The following is a 16080-nucleotide window of genomic DNA, read 5'->3' on the forward strand; positions in this document are numbered from 1 at the left end:
GTCGGGACAGTCATCATCCCCAGGCGGCATCACACGAAAAGGACATTCCAGTAATTTGGACGTGAGTTTAGAAAAGTGAGCGAGGACAATGAGGGGGAGGAAGGAGTAAGGAGTGCAAGAGGAATGAGGGAGGAGAGGAGAGGAGAGGTGTAACAGGTTTCCAGGAAGGAACAGGCAGGATGTCAGGAGAGCAAGAGTGATGGGACCGAGTGGAACCAAGAAGAATCTGAAGGGAGTGAAGGATGATATGAGGACAATGAGGAAGAGAGGAAGGAGTTCAGCACAATGAGAAGCTCAGTGAGCTCGGGACTGGCAGGGTTGAGGTGAGAGCTTGCCAACAAAAGTAAACTTCACCATTAAAAAGTATGGTTTCAACTGCTTACCACAACTGAAGGGCCCTTGAGCAAGGCCTTGATCCCTACGCTGCTGAGCGGCCAGCAACAGATCAGACTGTGGTTGCACTTGACCGCATCCAGGTGTGAAAGTGTGAGAGTGATCTGCTGCAAAAGAAACAACTGGTCTTAGTGAAACTTCCTCAGAAATAGCCGTTAAAACCTGCGTTAGTTGATCTTTGGTCACTCCCTAAAGGACATTTACGTAAGTGTTTCAAGAGCAATCTATTAGACCAACATGTTCTCACACCTAAACAACAAAATACTGTTAAAGAGTTCCAGACCTTCGTCATCATATAACATTAAACATGTGGTTACCGTAGTGAAATGGTTGCAGTTAGATTTGGTTAAGGCACCAAAACCTTCGCCGTTTCGGAAAAGGTCATGTTTTGAGTTGAAATAACTACGTTTATTACCTAACGTCCTTCACATATGTCACATAAGTTAGGAGATGTCAATGTTAACTTTTGGCCACGAAGGGAACCCGAACAGCAGCGTCCTGAGTGAAAGTCCTGTGTTGGATCCGTCCCACCATCCCCGTTTCTTTCAATGTTCCGGTCATAGTTATTACAAACAAAGGTCGCCGTAATCGTAGATGTTATTTTAACGCTCTTCAACAATCAACTAGCGTTGTCGTTTTTGGCATGAGGACGAGCTGCAACACTCACATTATAAAGCTGATATGGAGGGCAAACATTTCTCTTTTATTGGGAGTCATGTTCCTGACTTCTGACAAATGTAAGCCCAATATCCATGATCCGATTATCTGGTTGATTAGGAAGACAGCGGACTCATTACCCAGATAAATGGAGAAGCTGCTCTGTGTTCACTAGCTAGTTCCTTATCTTGTCAACTATTTGATGCTTGGCAAATAGCTTCGGATAAAAAAAGAAGCATAGTGAGAGCAATCAATACAGTAAAGTTGAGGGTTGTAAAAGAGCTACAGGTTATTAAACCAGGAAGGGGATTCCTTCTTCCATGTGAAACTTACTATCACCTCTGTAGAGATCTCTTCTTCTGTTTACCTTTCAAAACTGTGTATTAGAGAAGGACCTGTCTGGAAATAGTGTTTACCTGCTGTTTGAATCAGCCGCCCACACTGAAGGAACACAAACGTCCCGTAGAGGGAGGAGTGATAAGATAACAATGAAGCCTCAATGGGAATGTGGCAACATTTAATTGTGGATTGTAGAAGAGTGGACGTTGCTTTTTATGTGTCTTTGTGTGTATTATTTCCTTGTGTTGTTGTGGACTCACTGACCCTTGCTGCTTCCTAAACCTACTCATTTGCTCTGTTTTGAAACCTGACATTTCCACTGCCTGTCCCAGCAGCCACCTCTCCCTCTGTGTCCATCTGTTTCCCTGTCTGTCTGCAAGTCGCCCAGAATACAGAGGGAGACAGTCACAGAGGCCTTCAAAGACATCCGAGTAATTTCACCTCCAGAAAACCCACCAGTGTTGTGATCCTCTCTCCTCCGACTGTATTTTCTCTCTCATTCTTTCTCTCTCTGTGGCGCTCTCCTATGTCTCCATCTGTCTCTTCATCTCCTCTGACTTTGTATTTCTGCTGTCTTTCATGGCGTCTCTCTTTCCCTCTATATTTTTGTCTCACTCCCTTTGCTCCCCTTTCCTCGCTCGCCCTCTCTCTTCTGTACCTCAGGTACACCTGGCTGGCTGCTGAGGGCTGACACTTTAAAGACATTGGCTTCAGCTTCTGCTGCGTGTGGAATATCAATATCGGCTGCACGCACACACATTCGCAACCCTCCCTCCCACACGTATGTAGCGACATATAGCCCACATGAAGACACACACAAATCCACAAAGAGCCCTCCACCCACTTAAACACACCATGCAGCCGACTCTGTCAGAGCAGACATGGAGAGAGCTTGTGTTTGTCATGTTGCACGGTGGCAACGACTGAGTGACCGCCACACCAACAAGAGAGGAACCTTGGGAGAGCCACGGTGGAGGGCACAATGAGTAAACACGAAGCGTTTGCCCCTCCACCTTCCATCTTTTGTTGTTGTTGTTGTTGTTGTTGTTGTTGTTGTTGTTGTTGTTGTTGTTGCTACAATGCACTTTCTTCCCAAATAACATGTCCTGCATGTGTTGGTTACATCAGAAGAATTTTAAGCAGCTAACTGCTGCTCCAGCATGTGTGTATGTACAAAGACACTCACTTTTACCCCCCTCCTCCCCCCGCCCCCCCCCCCCCCCCCCCTCCTCTCTCTCTTTGTCTCTGTAGGCTCAAAACCTCCCTCTCGTTCTCCGTTGATTTATGTGTGGACGTCTCTCCATCAAAGCTAGATTACTGCTGTCAGTGTTGCTCGGCGTGGATCTCCTTGCACAGGGAGTTATACCCCACGGCAGATTGACTCAAGAGGTTATCGCGTGATTCTCACTGTCGGCTTCAATTGTTTTGGCAATCTGTGTCGGAGTGAATGGGCATTTTAAATTTCACGCTGTAAATGCATGCTAGCGACTGTAAAAACCTGTTACAAGATATCTCAGAGGATTAATAGCCTCATTTCTTTCTTTGTATTTATAGAAAATTGTCTGTCCCGCTGGTCTATAAACAGCAAAAATAACAATACAAATGATTATATGGAAATCACTTGTAGCGTGCACTGTATGCAGCTGTTATGTTGACTTACTGACTGTTATTTTACCCTCTTAGAAGTCACAGGGGGCAAAGTCAGCTTTTTACCACTGAAATTAGCATAATGTTGGCCTGACACCTAGTGGATGCAATCATGGTGTAATAAGTCTGAACGAGGTATCAGCCATCAGTCCACTGAAGCTCTTGAAACAACGATCCTATTCAGCTACAACATGAATATCAGAGTTTACATTTCACAGTGGCTGTCGTCCACTCTGCGCCTACAAACAAGTCATTAGCTGAATTTAAGTGTGCAAACTGGAAATAAATTATAATTTTCCCTGAGATGGTGGGAGATTTGGGAACACGTTGTCAGTGGGAGGTTTGAGGGTTCGACTTCATGAACATTTTTTAAATAAAAATATTTAATTATCACCTTATTTCTGACCATTATAGTCTGACCATAATATTATTATTATTATAAATGTAATAAGTTACATTGGAAAACTAATCAAAATACTTACGTTACTTTTTATAGTTTTAAGACATGACCAGTAGTTACCCTACTATCTGTAACCTATTACATTTCAAAAGTAACCTTTCCAACACTGATTATTCATGCATCTACGAGACGAAGTTTGTAAGATGAGAGACAAAAATAGACTGTATCTGAACCCGTAGCCTAACCGGACAATGGTAACCTCGTTACGAAGGCTTCGTATTAGGTAGTGTATCATTTGGGTGTATGAGCAGAGCATTCACAGGGTCAGCATAGCACTCTGTGACTTAGTGACGCGTTCGGTAGGTAAAGGGAAGGTAGTAATATTGAGTCAGTCACTATTATGGTGTTATTATTATGGCACTTTGTGTGTATTATGTCACCCATAAGAGCCAACACATTTGCACGTTGCACAATGTTTCTTTTGTTTAACATGTGTATACTCTATTGTTGCAAACTTTCCCAACATGCATCACCTGCCAAAATATCTGCTGGCTGTGTTTGGTTATTTTACAAAAAAAAAAAACAACAACTAAACTTTCAAACACACAATAAAGTGTCAGGCTACTTACTTTTGTGTACAACACGTGCACAGTGCGGTCTTTGGAGCCACACCTGCCGCCAATTAGCAGTTTGAAAGAAGGCTGTTGGCCCCGCCCATCCCCTACGTCACCAAGATGGCGACCGTCGAGGCTGAAAGGTGTCCTTTAACCAGGTGTGAACAATCTTATGCTCTCTGTATAGCAAGTACAAATGTTCGCAAACTGTTGCACGTCTTCTTCTGTCAATGTCTGACAGAGTAGCTGTTTAAAACATGGATCACAGTCCCAGTTATTATTACATTGAAGTGAACATTTGTATGATTATGAAGTTCTTAACATGGCCACCAGGTGTCGCCTCATCAGGCAGAACTGAAAATGTTAGGACAGCAATATCAAGTGGCGTATAAAACAAGACCCAAATGGCAATTTATGGTTCATAATTAAGTGTTATTGAAGCTTTCAGCATTGTACATCTCTCACACTCCGGGCAATATAACAGCCATGAATCACGTCACTTAAAAGAGAGTGGCACAAATCACAGCTCGCCGACTGAGCTAGTTTTCTTTGACTCTGCAGCGTGAGCAGAGCTTGTTTGGACCGTACGTGTCAGCGTGCTCAGTGCAGAATCGGTGTCCCAGCACCAGGGCGAGCTACCTAAACAGACATGACAGTGTGACAATCCCGCGTACTTCAGACCAAACCTGAAATTCATAACAGAGCAATAACAGTGATTTTGGGTCAGGCTAAACAGACAGCTGCTTTTGTGTGGTTTTTGTGCTTGAAAGTGCTGGTGAGCACTGTAATCTCAAAAGAACATGATTTTTCTACAGGATACCTTCTGTTTTTTGGTTTTTTTTTTACTGCAAAGACTAGCACTCCTGCAAAGGACCTCATTCACATTGATTTAATAAAAAAGGCGTTAACTGAGCAAACAGACGTGAAAGAGAATCATTTTGTGGGCTTGTATAAGGATGAGTGCTCCCCTTTTCCCTCATTTATAGCCAATGGTCTGTGTTTTCTTTAGCTCATGAAGCACAGGAACCTTTTACATAATTTCAATGCTCCTCACATTTTAGGGTCAAGAATGATAAAGTAAAATAAATAGGGGATTTCTTATGCAAAGCAAAATATTACATTCCTGCACTGAATAGAGTACTGTCAAATGAAGTCAAGTGGAGAACAGAAAACAGGCTGAACTCACCGTCCATGTTCAAATAGGCTTTTATTTCACCAAGGAGAGCTGTCTGCCCTTCACTCTCTCTCTCACACACACACACACACACACACACACACACACACACACACACACACACACACTCACACACACACACACACACACACACACACACACACACACACACACACACACACACACACACACACACACACGGCCGCACACACTCACACCACCTCAAACACAATCAGTGAGATCTAAATCCCCTGGGTATGGGCTCTATTAGACCATGTGTTTATGAGAAGATAATCATTTGGTGATATGAAGACACAGCGGCAGGCGGTGGGTGGCGACAATTACGCTGCTGCATGGAAATGCTCTGCTGCAAAGTGTGTGCAGGAGAGCCTTAACTTTTAATATAACTTGTTGCCTACAGGCAGACATTAATGAATCCTTTTTGTCAAGGTGAAGGAACAGAGATAGTAGACAATGTGCTTAACTTTAAAGGATGCAATCACCGTGCTGAATATGAGAGTGTGTGTGTGTGTGTGTGTGTGTGTGTGTGTGTGTGTGTGTGTGTGTGTGTGTGTGTGTGTGTGTGTGGAGGTGGGAGAGAGGAGGGGGGTAATAAAATGACACTGCAGACTTCTGGGCAAACAAGTTAAGCCTCTGCCCTTGATTATACAGATCGATGAGACAATTTTAATGTCAGCGCCACGCAAAAATGGGCAGATATTCATGGCTGACATTTTGTTGTATGACTTTGTCCTGCAGGTATGAATTTACATCACAATATAGCTGATATCTTTAATTGTGTACTTTGGAATAAAGCCCTGGCCACACACAAAAAGACAGATAGAGGAGGATGTAATTAGAAGGTAGAACTATTTTCCATATAATTCGATTTTCCATATAATAACTTTTATTGGCCTAACCACTAGATGGTGCTATTTAATTGTGACTGCTTGCAATGTGAAAGGTTGTGGTGTCACACGTGGAATTATTGTGTACTTAGTTTTTAATATCACACTTGTGATTTCAGTCTACCTTCAGGTTCTTTTTTTGCACCTGATGCATGTTATTCATTGATGTCAGAGCTGTCTCTCCTTGTGTTCGATTGCAGTGCAGCGCACAAACAACAAAAATGACAAACTGTTCACATAGATGACCAGTAAGCACAACTGCTTTACAGTCTAAGATGGTGACTTTTGTTGTGCTTACTTACTTACACTTAAGATAGATTTGTGCCTCTTTTCTTTATTTCTTTTTGCCTGAGCACAAGAAAAACCTACCAGATCTGTATCCGTGGCGACTGAAAACGCATTTTTATTTTAGTTGTTTTATATGTGCCCACATTTAAGAAACAACCCAGCAAGCTTTGGTTCTTCTCCAGCTTTAACAATCCTATTGCCACCTTGTGGGCAGCTCTCCACCAAAGCTGGTACCGCAGGGAATATATGCTTTTTCTGTGTCGGGGAGCATGAAACAAAGGAGATGGAAATGAGCTTAATCTATACAAAGATAGGCAGTGCAAGCATCTGTTGTTGATGTACAGTTAAATTAGGCTCTTCCTTTATGCTTAAAGGATGAATACCATCTGTAAAAGTGAACCAAACAGTGCAACCAGCAGCGCGTCACATGGCCTCTCTCATTTTTCTTCATTAAGACTCTTGCTGATGTGAAACCTAAATCTAAATCTGAAATATTATCACTGAACTTGTTGTGACTTGCTTGTAATGTTAATATTATTTGTGGCCCGGACCATTTTACATGTGGCTGTTCCTATTCCTTGACTGCCGACCTCCTCATATCTCTGTTTGTGTGGCTTCTGAAGAAACATAATCCTGTTTTTATATCTGTGTTCCACCAGCCAGCCGGCAGTGTGAGCAGCCAACAAAATGAGTGGTATCAAGTATCAGTGCTGTTTTTACGGCTACAATCGTGTGCTAGACAGCGATAGAGATGATGGAGAGCACAGGAATGCAAGAAAAGAGAAGTCTTGTGTGGGTTGTAAGAAAGGGAGGAAGAATATGATATCAGAGGAAAAGGGAAAGAAAGAAAAACACAGCAGGAGAGATAGAGATTAAGTGATGGAGTCAGACCAATACTGAGAAAGCTTTCCTACACGTCACATGTGAGTGTGCAGCAGTGTTGCCAAAGAGAGGCTCTATTTTTAGGGGTGGAATGTACACATGGGCCTCGTGGGGCGAGACCATAACAACAAACAGCGCTAAGCTCCCCTACAAAGAGAGAGGTACAGTCACACGACACCAACACCAGAGCAAAGAGGAAGAAAGAACACGAAAATGTCAAGACGTCACAATTTCTGCTGAAAACTTGCTTTTGGATACAGCAGGAGCCCCAGACTTTCAGCAAATAAATAGTAAAGGAACAGGTAAGAGCTGCATTTCCATGAAGCCTCCTGCTGCAAGGAGCATTGAATTTATCTGATGTTAGCAATTTCTAAATTAATTTAATGCGAATATTAATCCATAATGAGCTGTGCCTTGTTTTATACTTAGCTTGCATAATGTGTACAATCATCTGTTAAGTAGGCGTTTTTTATTACGTTGCTTTAAATGTACAGTCATACATTTTTTGCACTCAAATCTAATGCATTAAATGGAGGGAGAAAAGGATGCAGCCACGTCCATTGAATTTAAAAGCCAATAATATATACATTGAAGCTGCACATAAATTACATTTTGGAGCAGCTCATAAAACATTGATTCACAACAAAATAACAAAACCATCACTGGTCCCCCAACGATGGCACACCAGCAATACAAATATTTACAGAAATCTGTAAATCTGCAGACTGTTAGTCTTCAAAATGATCAGACAGGCTTACTGGAGGCCCCATTCATGAAATATCAGCGTGCTGCTATGCTGAATGTGGCCCATTTGTTAAAGGCAATGACCTAAATCTATATAAAAACAAAGTTAATGTTACAGTTATGAGTTGAACAGTTTGTAAATCTATTAATTAGACATTTGCACTGTGATTGTAGGAGAGGTTTACCGTTAATATTTAGAGGATAAATTTCAGACACGCCACAGGACTGTGTTGAGTGTATGGTGATATGTTTGAATTTCAACTTGCGTAGCTTATGCCCCTTGATAGTTTACTGTATTGGTAATTATTCATTCTAAAATGACAATGGCCTTGTATTAACATCAAAGTCAATTTGCTAAAAAAGAGTTTCTCTTTCTTTACTATTTTTATTCACTCGTGTAAGAACGTCTAAAATCAAATCCAGTTTTGGTAAACTGGATTCCTCATTAAAATAGAGCTACTATTTTCTCGGCTGATAGGTGATTTCACAGCAAGCCCAGAAATCATATCATTAAATGGTTTTAAATAAAAAATTGTGTAAAATATGCAACCATTTATATAAATTGAGAATACATTAAAACAAAGCCTGAAAATCTAATGATTTGACTGTAACCACTTGGTCTCCTCTCAGCATGGATCGACCAGCAGTTGAGGTCGTCCACTACAAAGACAAAGAGCAGTCGTCCCACCTGCTCCTGCAGCTCAACAGACTGAGACACGAGAATGTCCTGACCGATGTGATGCTGTGTTCAGGTAACACAGAGATCCCCTGCCACCGCAACGTCCTGGTCTCCAGCAGCCCATACTTCAGAGCCATGTTCTGCAACAACTTCATGGAGAAACAGCAGACTAAGATCAGCTTAAAGGGCGTCACGTCAGCCATCCTGAGCAGTATCATTGACTATGTTTACACCGGACTCATTAGTATGAGCATGGATGTTGTGCTCCCTCTCATGCAGGCGGCATCCATGTTCCAATTTGACCGCCTTTTTGATGCCTGCTCGAGTTTCCTTCAGGGGCAGCTGAGGCCAGATAACTGTTTGAGCATGATACGACTTTCTGACATCATGAACTGTAACAGTTTAAGAGACAAATCTAAAGAGATGGCCATGAGGAGCTTCTCCGATGTGTCAGCGTCTGAGGATCTGTGTGAGCTCTCTTTACCGGAGCTCATGGGATACCTGGAGGATGATAGTCTTTGTGCAGAGGAGGAGCAGGTTTTTGAGACACTTGTTGCTTGGATTCATCATGATCCTTTATCCAGGCGTGGTGCCATCAGTGACCTTTTCAAGAAAGTTCGCCTTCGACATATCCACCCCACCTACCTCTTCCAGTTCATAGCCAACGACCCCCTGATCCAGTCCTCCAACCTCTGCACCGAGCTCATTGAATCTGTCAGACGCCTCATGTTTTCTGCCAGCTCTAAATGCATCACAGATACTGTCGTAGACTTCAAACCTCTCTGGGTTGCACCAAGGCGCTACACCTGTCGTGACATGCTGGTGGTAGTAGGAGGGAGGAAGGACAATGAGCAGACCTCGAGGGAGGCCCTAGTCTTTGATGAGAAGAACCAGAAATGGCAGTTGCTAGCCAAGCTGCCCGTTAGACTTTACAAAGCCTCCTATGTCGCCCTTCACAGCATCCTCTATGTTATCGGAGGCCTGACCACAACAACAAAGTACGACGACGTCAGTGCGACCGTCTACACTCTCTCCCTCAAGACCAACCAGTGGAGGACGACAGAGCCCATGCTGGAGCCGCGCTTCGCCCATCAGAGTGTCTCCTACCTCCACTTCATCTTCGTCCTGGGAGGCCTCGGACCTGATAGACGACTGACAGACAGTGTGGAGAGGTGAGAAGGTCCACCCTGAATCCAGAAATGCTCTTGGTAATGACAGCGTGCCACAGACAAAATTAAACACATCTCTCAATGTTGTTATCAGGTACAACAGTATGTTCAACCAGTGGGAGTCGATGGCGCCCATGCCTGAGGCTGTGCTGCACCCTGCAGTGGCTGCTACTAACCAGAGGATCTATATGATTGGAGGAGAGGACACCATGCAGAACGCTGTCAGAATAATACAGGTAAAACACAGTGTTATCCCTGTATTACACAGATCATGTATATTTATCTGTTTATTCTAACCCATTCATCCATTGACTCCGTTCATTTCCCTTCACTTATGCACCTCTGCTGTAGGTGTATCACATTGCCAGGAACATGTGGTCTAAGATGGAGAACAGAACAGTGAAGAATGTGTCTGCCCCTGCTGTCGTTATGGATGAAAAAATCTACGTCATTGGAGGTAGGCGGCAGCACTTTTAAGGGCGAACAATGCAATGTACAAGCAACATTAATAACTGCATTATTGTACTGGGGATTAAGTGATTTAAAGGTAGCACATATTTTTTTAGACTATGATAAATTATTTTTTTAAGTCAATTTAGAAAAGAAAAGGAGATATTAATATAGAGCAAAGATTCCCAAATTGTGGCACGTGTACCACTGGTGGTACAAAAGAGCCTTGCTGTAGGGCCTTGCAATTGAACCTCAACTGGCACAGATCCAATGAAAATTTAATTTATTTTATTTTATTACAGACAATTGTTGTTACATGACAGTGATGTTAATATTAGTTGTTAATCATTTATATATAAATATGACATATAATAAATACTTTAGAAATAAAGTTTGCCTATTCTGAGCAATGTCAGATGACGTTATGTCACATAACGCTAGCCTGACGCAGTCGGATATGAACTTTTGAAATGGCTACAAGGTCCTAAAAAACATTAAGCGACTGTGTTGGACCTCACAGGTCAGAAGAACATTTGAAAGCTCAAGAGGAGTCGGAGTCTGCAGTTAAACCACCAAGTGGTGTCTTTTTTAACAAGAGATGCAAATGTAGTATTTGAATTTTTAAACAATAGCCTTATTTTATTGTTTTTTTTTGTTGCCATTTTGGTGCTATTGCATGGTTAAATCAGTGAAGTTTATTTGCTGGTATCTGGGAGGTGGTCCTCGTGAAATTTGGTTTTAATACATAGAGGCAAGTAGTCTTAAAAGCTCGGCATTATTTTTGCCTAAATTCATCAGTATCGATTTATTTCAGGATGAATCACATTATAGCTCTACATCACCACATTGTGCTGGAGCCCCACATGCTGCCTCTCTCATATTAATGTTCTCTGTGTCACAGGATACACCCGGAGGATGATTGCATACGACATTAAAGCCAACCGGTTCATCAAGTGTGCCAACCTGAAGGAAAGGAGGATGCACCATTCGGCCACCGTCCTCAACGGCAAACTCTATGTCACCGGCGGACGTTACATCAGTGGCCATGACGTCATCGAGGACTTGGACACTTTTGAGTGCTTTGACCCAAAGACAGATGCATGGACATCTAAAGGGAGTCTGCCATATAAACTGTTTGACCACGGTTCCCTGACTATGACATGTGTCTCACAGACGTGGGCAAAATCCTGAGGCAGAGAGAGCAGGATTTAATGCTGTGATTTATTTTTAATTCAGTCTTTTATCAATTAAAGGTCTGATTCAAATTTTTATGATATTAATTTGAGATTAGTTTATTTCAGTGGACTGTCAATAGTAAATAGCCCAAAGTTTGATTTGGTTTTCTACTTTCTTAAGTGATTTAAAAAGTACTTGATTCATAAAGTCAACATACCATGTGTGTACATACCCGAAAGTGTATTTTTTTGCGTATTCCATGGCTTTCACATGTTTTTATTCAACACCCAAACCTATGAAACCAACCTGCACTGTTTCTTAGCCTGTTCTTAACCCGTCTGACTTCACAAAGGGTGAAAGTGCTATTTTCAGCCTGCTCTAAATCACAAGATTTCACTTGTCATGTTTAAATCCCGGGGGCTGTGTACTATTTGGTCAAAGTCGAAGATGTGTTCAGCTCTCAGGTCTGAGCCTACTGAAGTGTCTAGTTAACTTCAGGATCAATGTCTGTCGCTTCAATGGAAAATGATTATGAAATTATTGTGATAAGATATGAGGTTTACGTCAAAATAAAAGCACGATAATTCAATATTTGGATTTAGGTTAAAATTAGATAATCATTGGCAATGGTTCTATTTTTGCCTGTTTTCCCACTGTTTTGGACCTTCTGTATTACCCAATTGTGATATAATGCTCAGCATATTTCCGCATCATATTCAAGAATAACTTCCAAATAATTGTTTACGAATGTTTTTGTACTGCTGTTTCTGGTTTTAACAACTGTCTTTTTTTTTTTAACATCGATATTAAAATGAAATCCATACATGTGGCCTGTCTCCATGTCTCTGACTTTTGGTACAGTCATGTCGTCGCACTGCTTTGTCAGTAACAGCGAATGTAATCTGAGCAGCACGTGTCCTGCATGTCTCACTCCTGTCCACGCAGGACCCCAACATGTCCAGACAGGTTCCTGTACTCTGCACACAGAAGGACACAGAAGATATTAGAGAAATGGTATCATTTAACAAAGAACAGCATAAAATATTATCCAGTAGGAACATGTTCAAAATAATTTGCTCCAGCTGTGACAGGTGAAATTAAAAGCTCCCAAGAAGTCTCTGCTGGTTTTTAGTTGCAGAAATCACACAGGGATGGACAGGAAAATGTGAGACACCAAGAACATCAAATCCAATATTCAGATATTTTATTTTTCAAAAATAACATTTGATGTAAATATGAAAAGCTGCATGTTCAGATTTCTGTGAATAATTATACCAACTCCTTCAAAACAATCCCACAGAGTCAGAATCAGCACCAGCTGTAATTATTGTATAATTTCATTCATCAATGACTTCTACAGACAAATGTCAGGCTTTCATATGAGGTAAACATAATGTGACCATGGTGTTGCATGGGAAGACATTTCTTTGAAACCAGAAGTCACTGGGTCAGATGTTTCAGTCGTGTGATGCCAGCGAATAGAGTCCAGGGGACAGAGGGTGGAGCGGGAGAAAAAGATGGTGGGGGGTGGGCTGGAAAAACTACAGGTGATCTGATGTTATTTTGAGAAACAAACAAGAGGGCAAATGCTACACCACGTGAGGTATGTGGCTGTCGGTTGCCGTGAGAGGAGACCAGAGAGAGAGAGAGAGAGAGAGAGAGAGAGAGAGCGAGAGGGGGAAACTGATGAGTGGGATTTCACAACAGAAAATCTGAGCGAGTGATGAAACACATCCAGGAGGAGCAGCAACTGGTGTGTATTTCTGTAACTGTGTGTGTGTGTGTGTGTGTGTGTGTGTGTGTGTGTGTGTGTGTGTGTGTGTGTGTGTGTGTGTGTGTGTGTGTGTGTGTGTGTGAGTGTTTGTGATTGAGGTTTCTGGAGGGTAGAGCAGGACTGACCAGCTGTCACGTCTGGTTGCAACATCACAACAAAAACAGGGAGGATGGACAGAAGAGAGAGAGGAAGAGAGATCATTCACTGATAACCTTTCAAAACTTTTTATGATTTCAAGTCTCGTGTCCACGAGTCTCAAAAATATTGACATACATATGGGAGGGAAGTAAGTGAGTAAGAGTGCATTTCTGATGGACAAAAGGTTAAACATACAAACATATTACATACTGAACAATCTAAACAAGACTCGGAACCTTGAGCCATGCAAGGTTGTGCCAAAATCATTAATACATGTACTGTATATGCAAGATTTTTATATTTTAAAAGATAAGGAAAACATTGAGCTGCTGGTGGTGCAGAGTATAAAGTCACGGAATCACCAGAGTCGGCAGGACCATGAAGGTCTGTGCACAATTTTTGGGCAATCCATCCAGTAGTTGTGGAGATATTTCAGGTTGATGGTGGTGGTATCAACACAGCCATCCACAGCCACCAGGAAGTCTAAAAGTTATGATTTCTTATCCCTTCTTGTCAGCGTAGCAGCAGTGTCAACTACCTTACCTTACTAATGATTGGTTTAACAGTAAACAGAGCAGATCTCTGATTCAACATTGTTAATCATTTGCTGAATAAACTAAACCCAAACTCTCTGGAGTCATAGGTCAGAGCTGCCTTCTCGGTCAGTCAGTCATCAACTGATCGGGCACTTGTTGGGACTTTCCGTGTCATCCTGCAGTTTAGTCTACTCTAGAAATAGACTTAATTAGACTGCAGGGACTCAAAAGATCACAAACACAACTGCATACCCCTGCAGTTCACACAGTAATAATTTTTTTAAAGTATGGAAGTTCCACTTTTTACACACAAAGCTTGCATACACTGCATGGTTACCCATATGGGGAACTGTTGACTAGTATTATTAGGACACTTCTGTGGTAACTGAAACTATATGTCCTGATCATTTCACCCAACCGGACACTATCTGCCCAATGTGCTTTTAAATATTCTCATGTGATGTTGCATTGACAGATTTTCACAGGTAACAGAGCTCTTTGACCTTTTGCATATATTTTACACTGAAGCCTCATGAAGCCGCAGATACACCTGTTTCAAAAGCTTCTGCAATGAAGCTGTAACAAGCAGTGCAGTAATGTGTGAGTGGATTCAATAATACAGATGAATCTGAGACTGAAATGAGGTTCTTGCTGAATGAGAGCTACTTTTCCTACTTGTTCATTCATCATTAGTGTTACAAAAAAGCAACTAAATGCACAGAGGAAGAGTATTAACGCAACTTTCTAGCACTGCAGGGTAGTTTGTGACCATCATTGATGAGTCTGCTGCACAAAAGCCATATCTGCATGACTGGTCCTGCTTCACAGGACTGGATATGTCCCAACCCAAACACTTCGATGAGCTGAAAAGTTGTCTTGTTGCTTTCTTGGAAGACGGGCACACTTGTTGTGCACCATGTGCCGCTGCTGACCTGTTTTGCATTGTATAGTGTGTCATGAATTATGACTACAGAGAAATTCCCCCCTCGCTCTTTCTCGCTGCCTCAGTGCCGACAGACGTCTAAACACTCATCCACATGGATACAGATACACATGCTGCCTTTTACTGAGATTGAACACAGAGAAAAAGTGTTTGTTGTGTGGGAGGATTTTTAGGAAGTAGCCCTTTACATGCATGACATCAATGATCAGTGTCCACTGCTTTAGGTGAGATACTAAAAGCACTTCCTTGATGATCACTTTTATTATTTTCACTGAATGATGATGACAAATCTTTCAGTCTGCCAGTAAAATAGAGATTCACTTTTTCAGTGAGCTTCCTGGTCCTTGCCTATGAAAGCAACAGGCTAAATGGCATGAGAAAGGCTATTAAAGCAATGAACAAACATATACAATCTTTAAATTTGCTTCCCAGAAGCCTCCCTGCTGAGTGTGTAAATATGTCATGTGTTGAATTAAGCTGATAGGATCTGATCCACTGGCCTGGACAGGATTTGTTACACTTTATCTCCAATGGCTCAGTCCAAAATCAACAAACACCCTCATCCATTCTTCATGGATCAATTGGTGCTGTTTTGGGAAAGCTGAAATATGGTGGTAAACCCCCCTCCACACAGACACACAGTCACCCTGCAGACACACACATACACACACTCCTACACAATCCACAGTGCAACCTGATACTCTGGAGGAATCTAAAGGACAACTCAATCTATTTATAATAGCAGGAGTGACTAAGAATCAGGGGACTTTATAGACATATTGCCAGGAGGCCTGAATGTTTTTCCCCCCTGTGTATTTACAATTCCATAAAGTCAGTACTGATAATCCTGGTCAAAACACTTCCAGAACAGTCATTGTTTTTCCTCAACTTCAATGCATTAGGCATTCATAATTGTAGTGACTGCAGGCTATTGTTATAGAGATCCTGAATTGCATAAGGCAAAGTCAGAAGTAAAATGCAGGATTTCACCATTACCTCACAAGGGATCTTAATCTATAATAATGCACCAAATTTTTCAAAGTTTGTCGAATGTTTTCGACCATTTGTTTGTGGGAAGTCGATGAAACAACCAGAAAGATACACAAAAGGAGTGAGAGATGCCAAAGTACTCGAGTAAATGTACTTTCCACTCCTGGTGACAGTTATGT

The 16080-nt window shown here is 41.9% G+C and overlaps 1 protein-coding gene across 1 annotated transcript; it reads left to right on the forward strand.

Annotated features, from left to right (window-relative positions):
• The first annotated feature begins 7437 nt into the window (after nt 1–7437).
• On the forward strand, nt 7438–12349 carry LOC138194484 (kelch-like protein 38). Its single transcript, XM_069143255.1, has 5 exons — nt 7438–7604; nt 8677–9897; nt 9989–10130; nt 10246–10351; nt 11246–12349. The coding sequence occupies exons 2-5, from the start codon at nt 8678–8680 to the stop codon at nt 11533–11535; spliced, it is 1758 nt and encodes a 585-aa protein (XP_068999356.1). The 5' UTR covers nt 7438–7604; nt 8677; the 3' UTR covers nt 11536–12349.
• The last annotated feature ends 3731 nt before the right edge of the window (nt 12350–16080 follow it).

The sequence above is a fragment of the Embiotoca jacksoni genome, unplaced genomic scaffold (genome assembly GCF_022577435.1).
Source record: "Embiotoca jacksoni isolate LCO1_2020_lvr unplaced genomic scaffold, fEmbJac1.0.p SCAF_11, whole genome shotgun sequence".
In the NCBI taxonomy this organism is placed as follows: Eukaryota; Metazoa; Chordata; class Actinopteri; family Embiotocidae; genus Embiotoca; species Embiotoca jacksoni.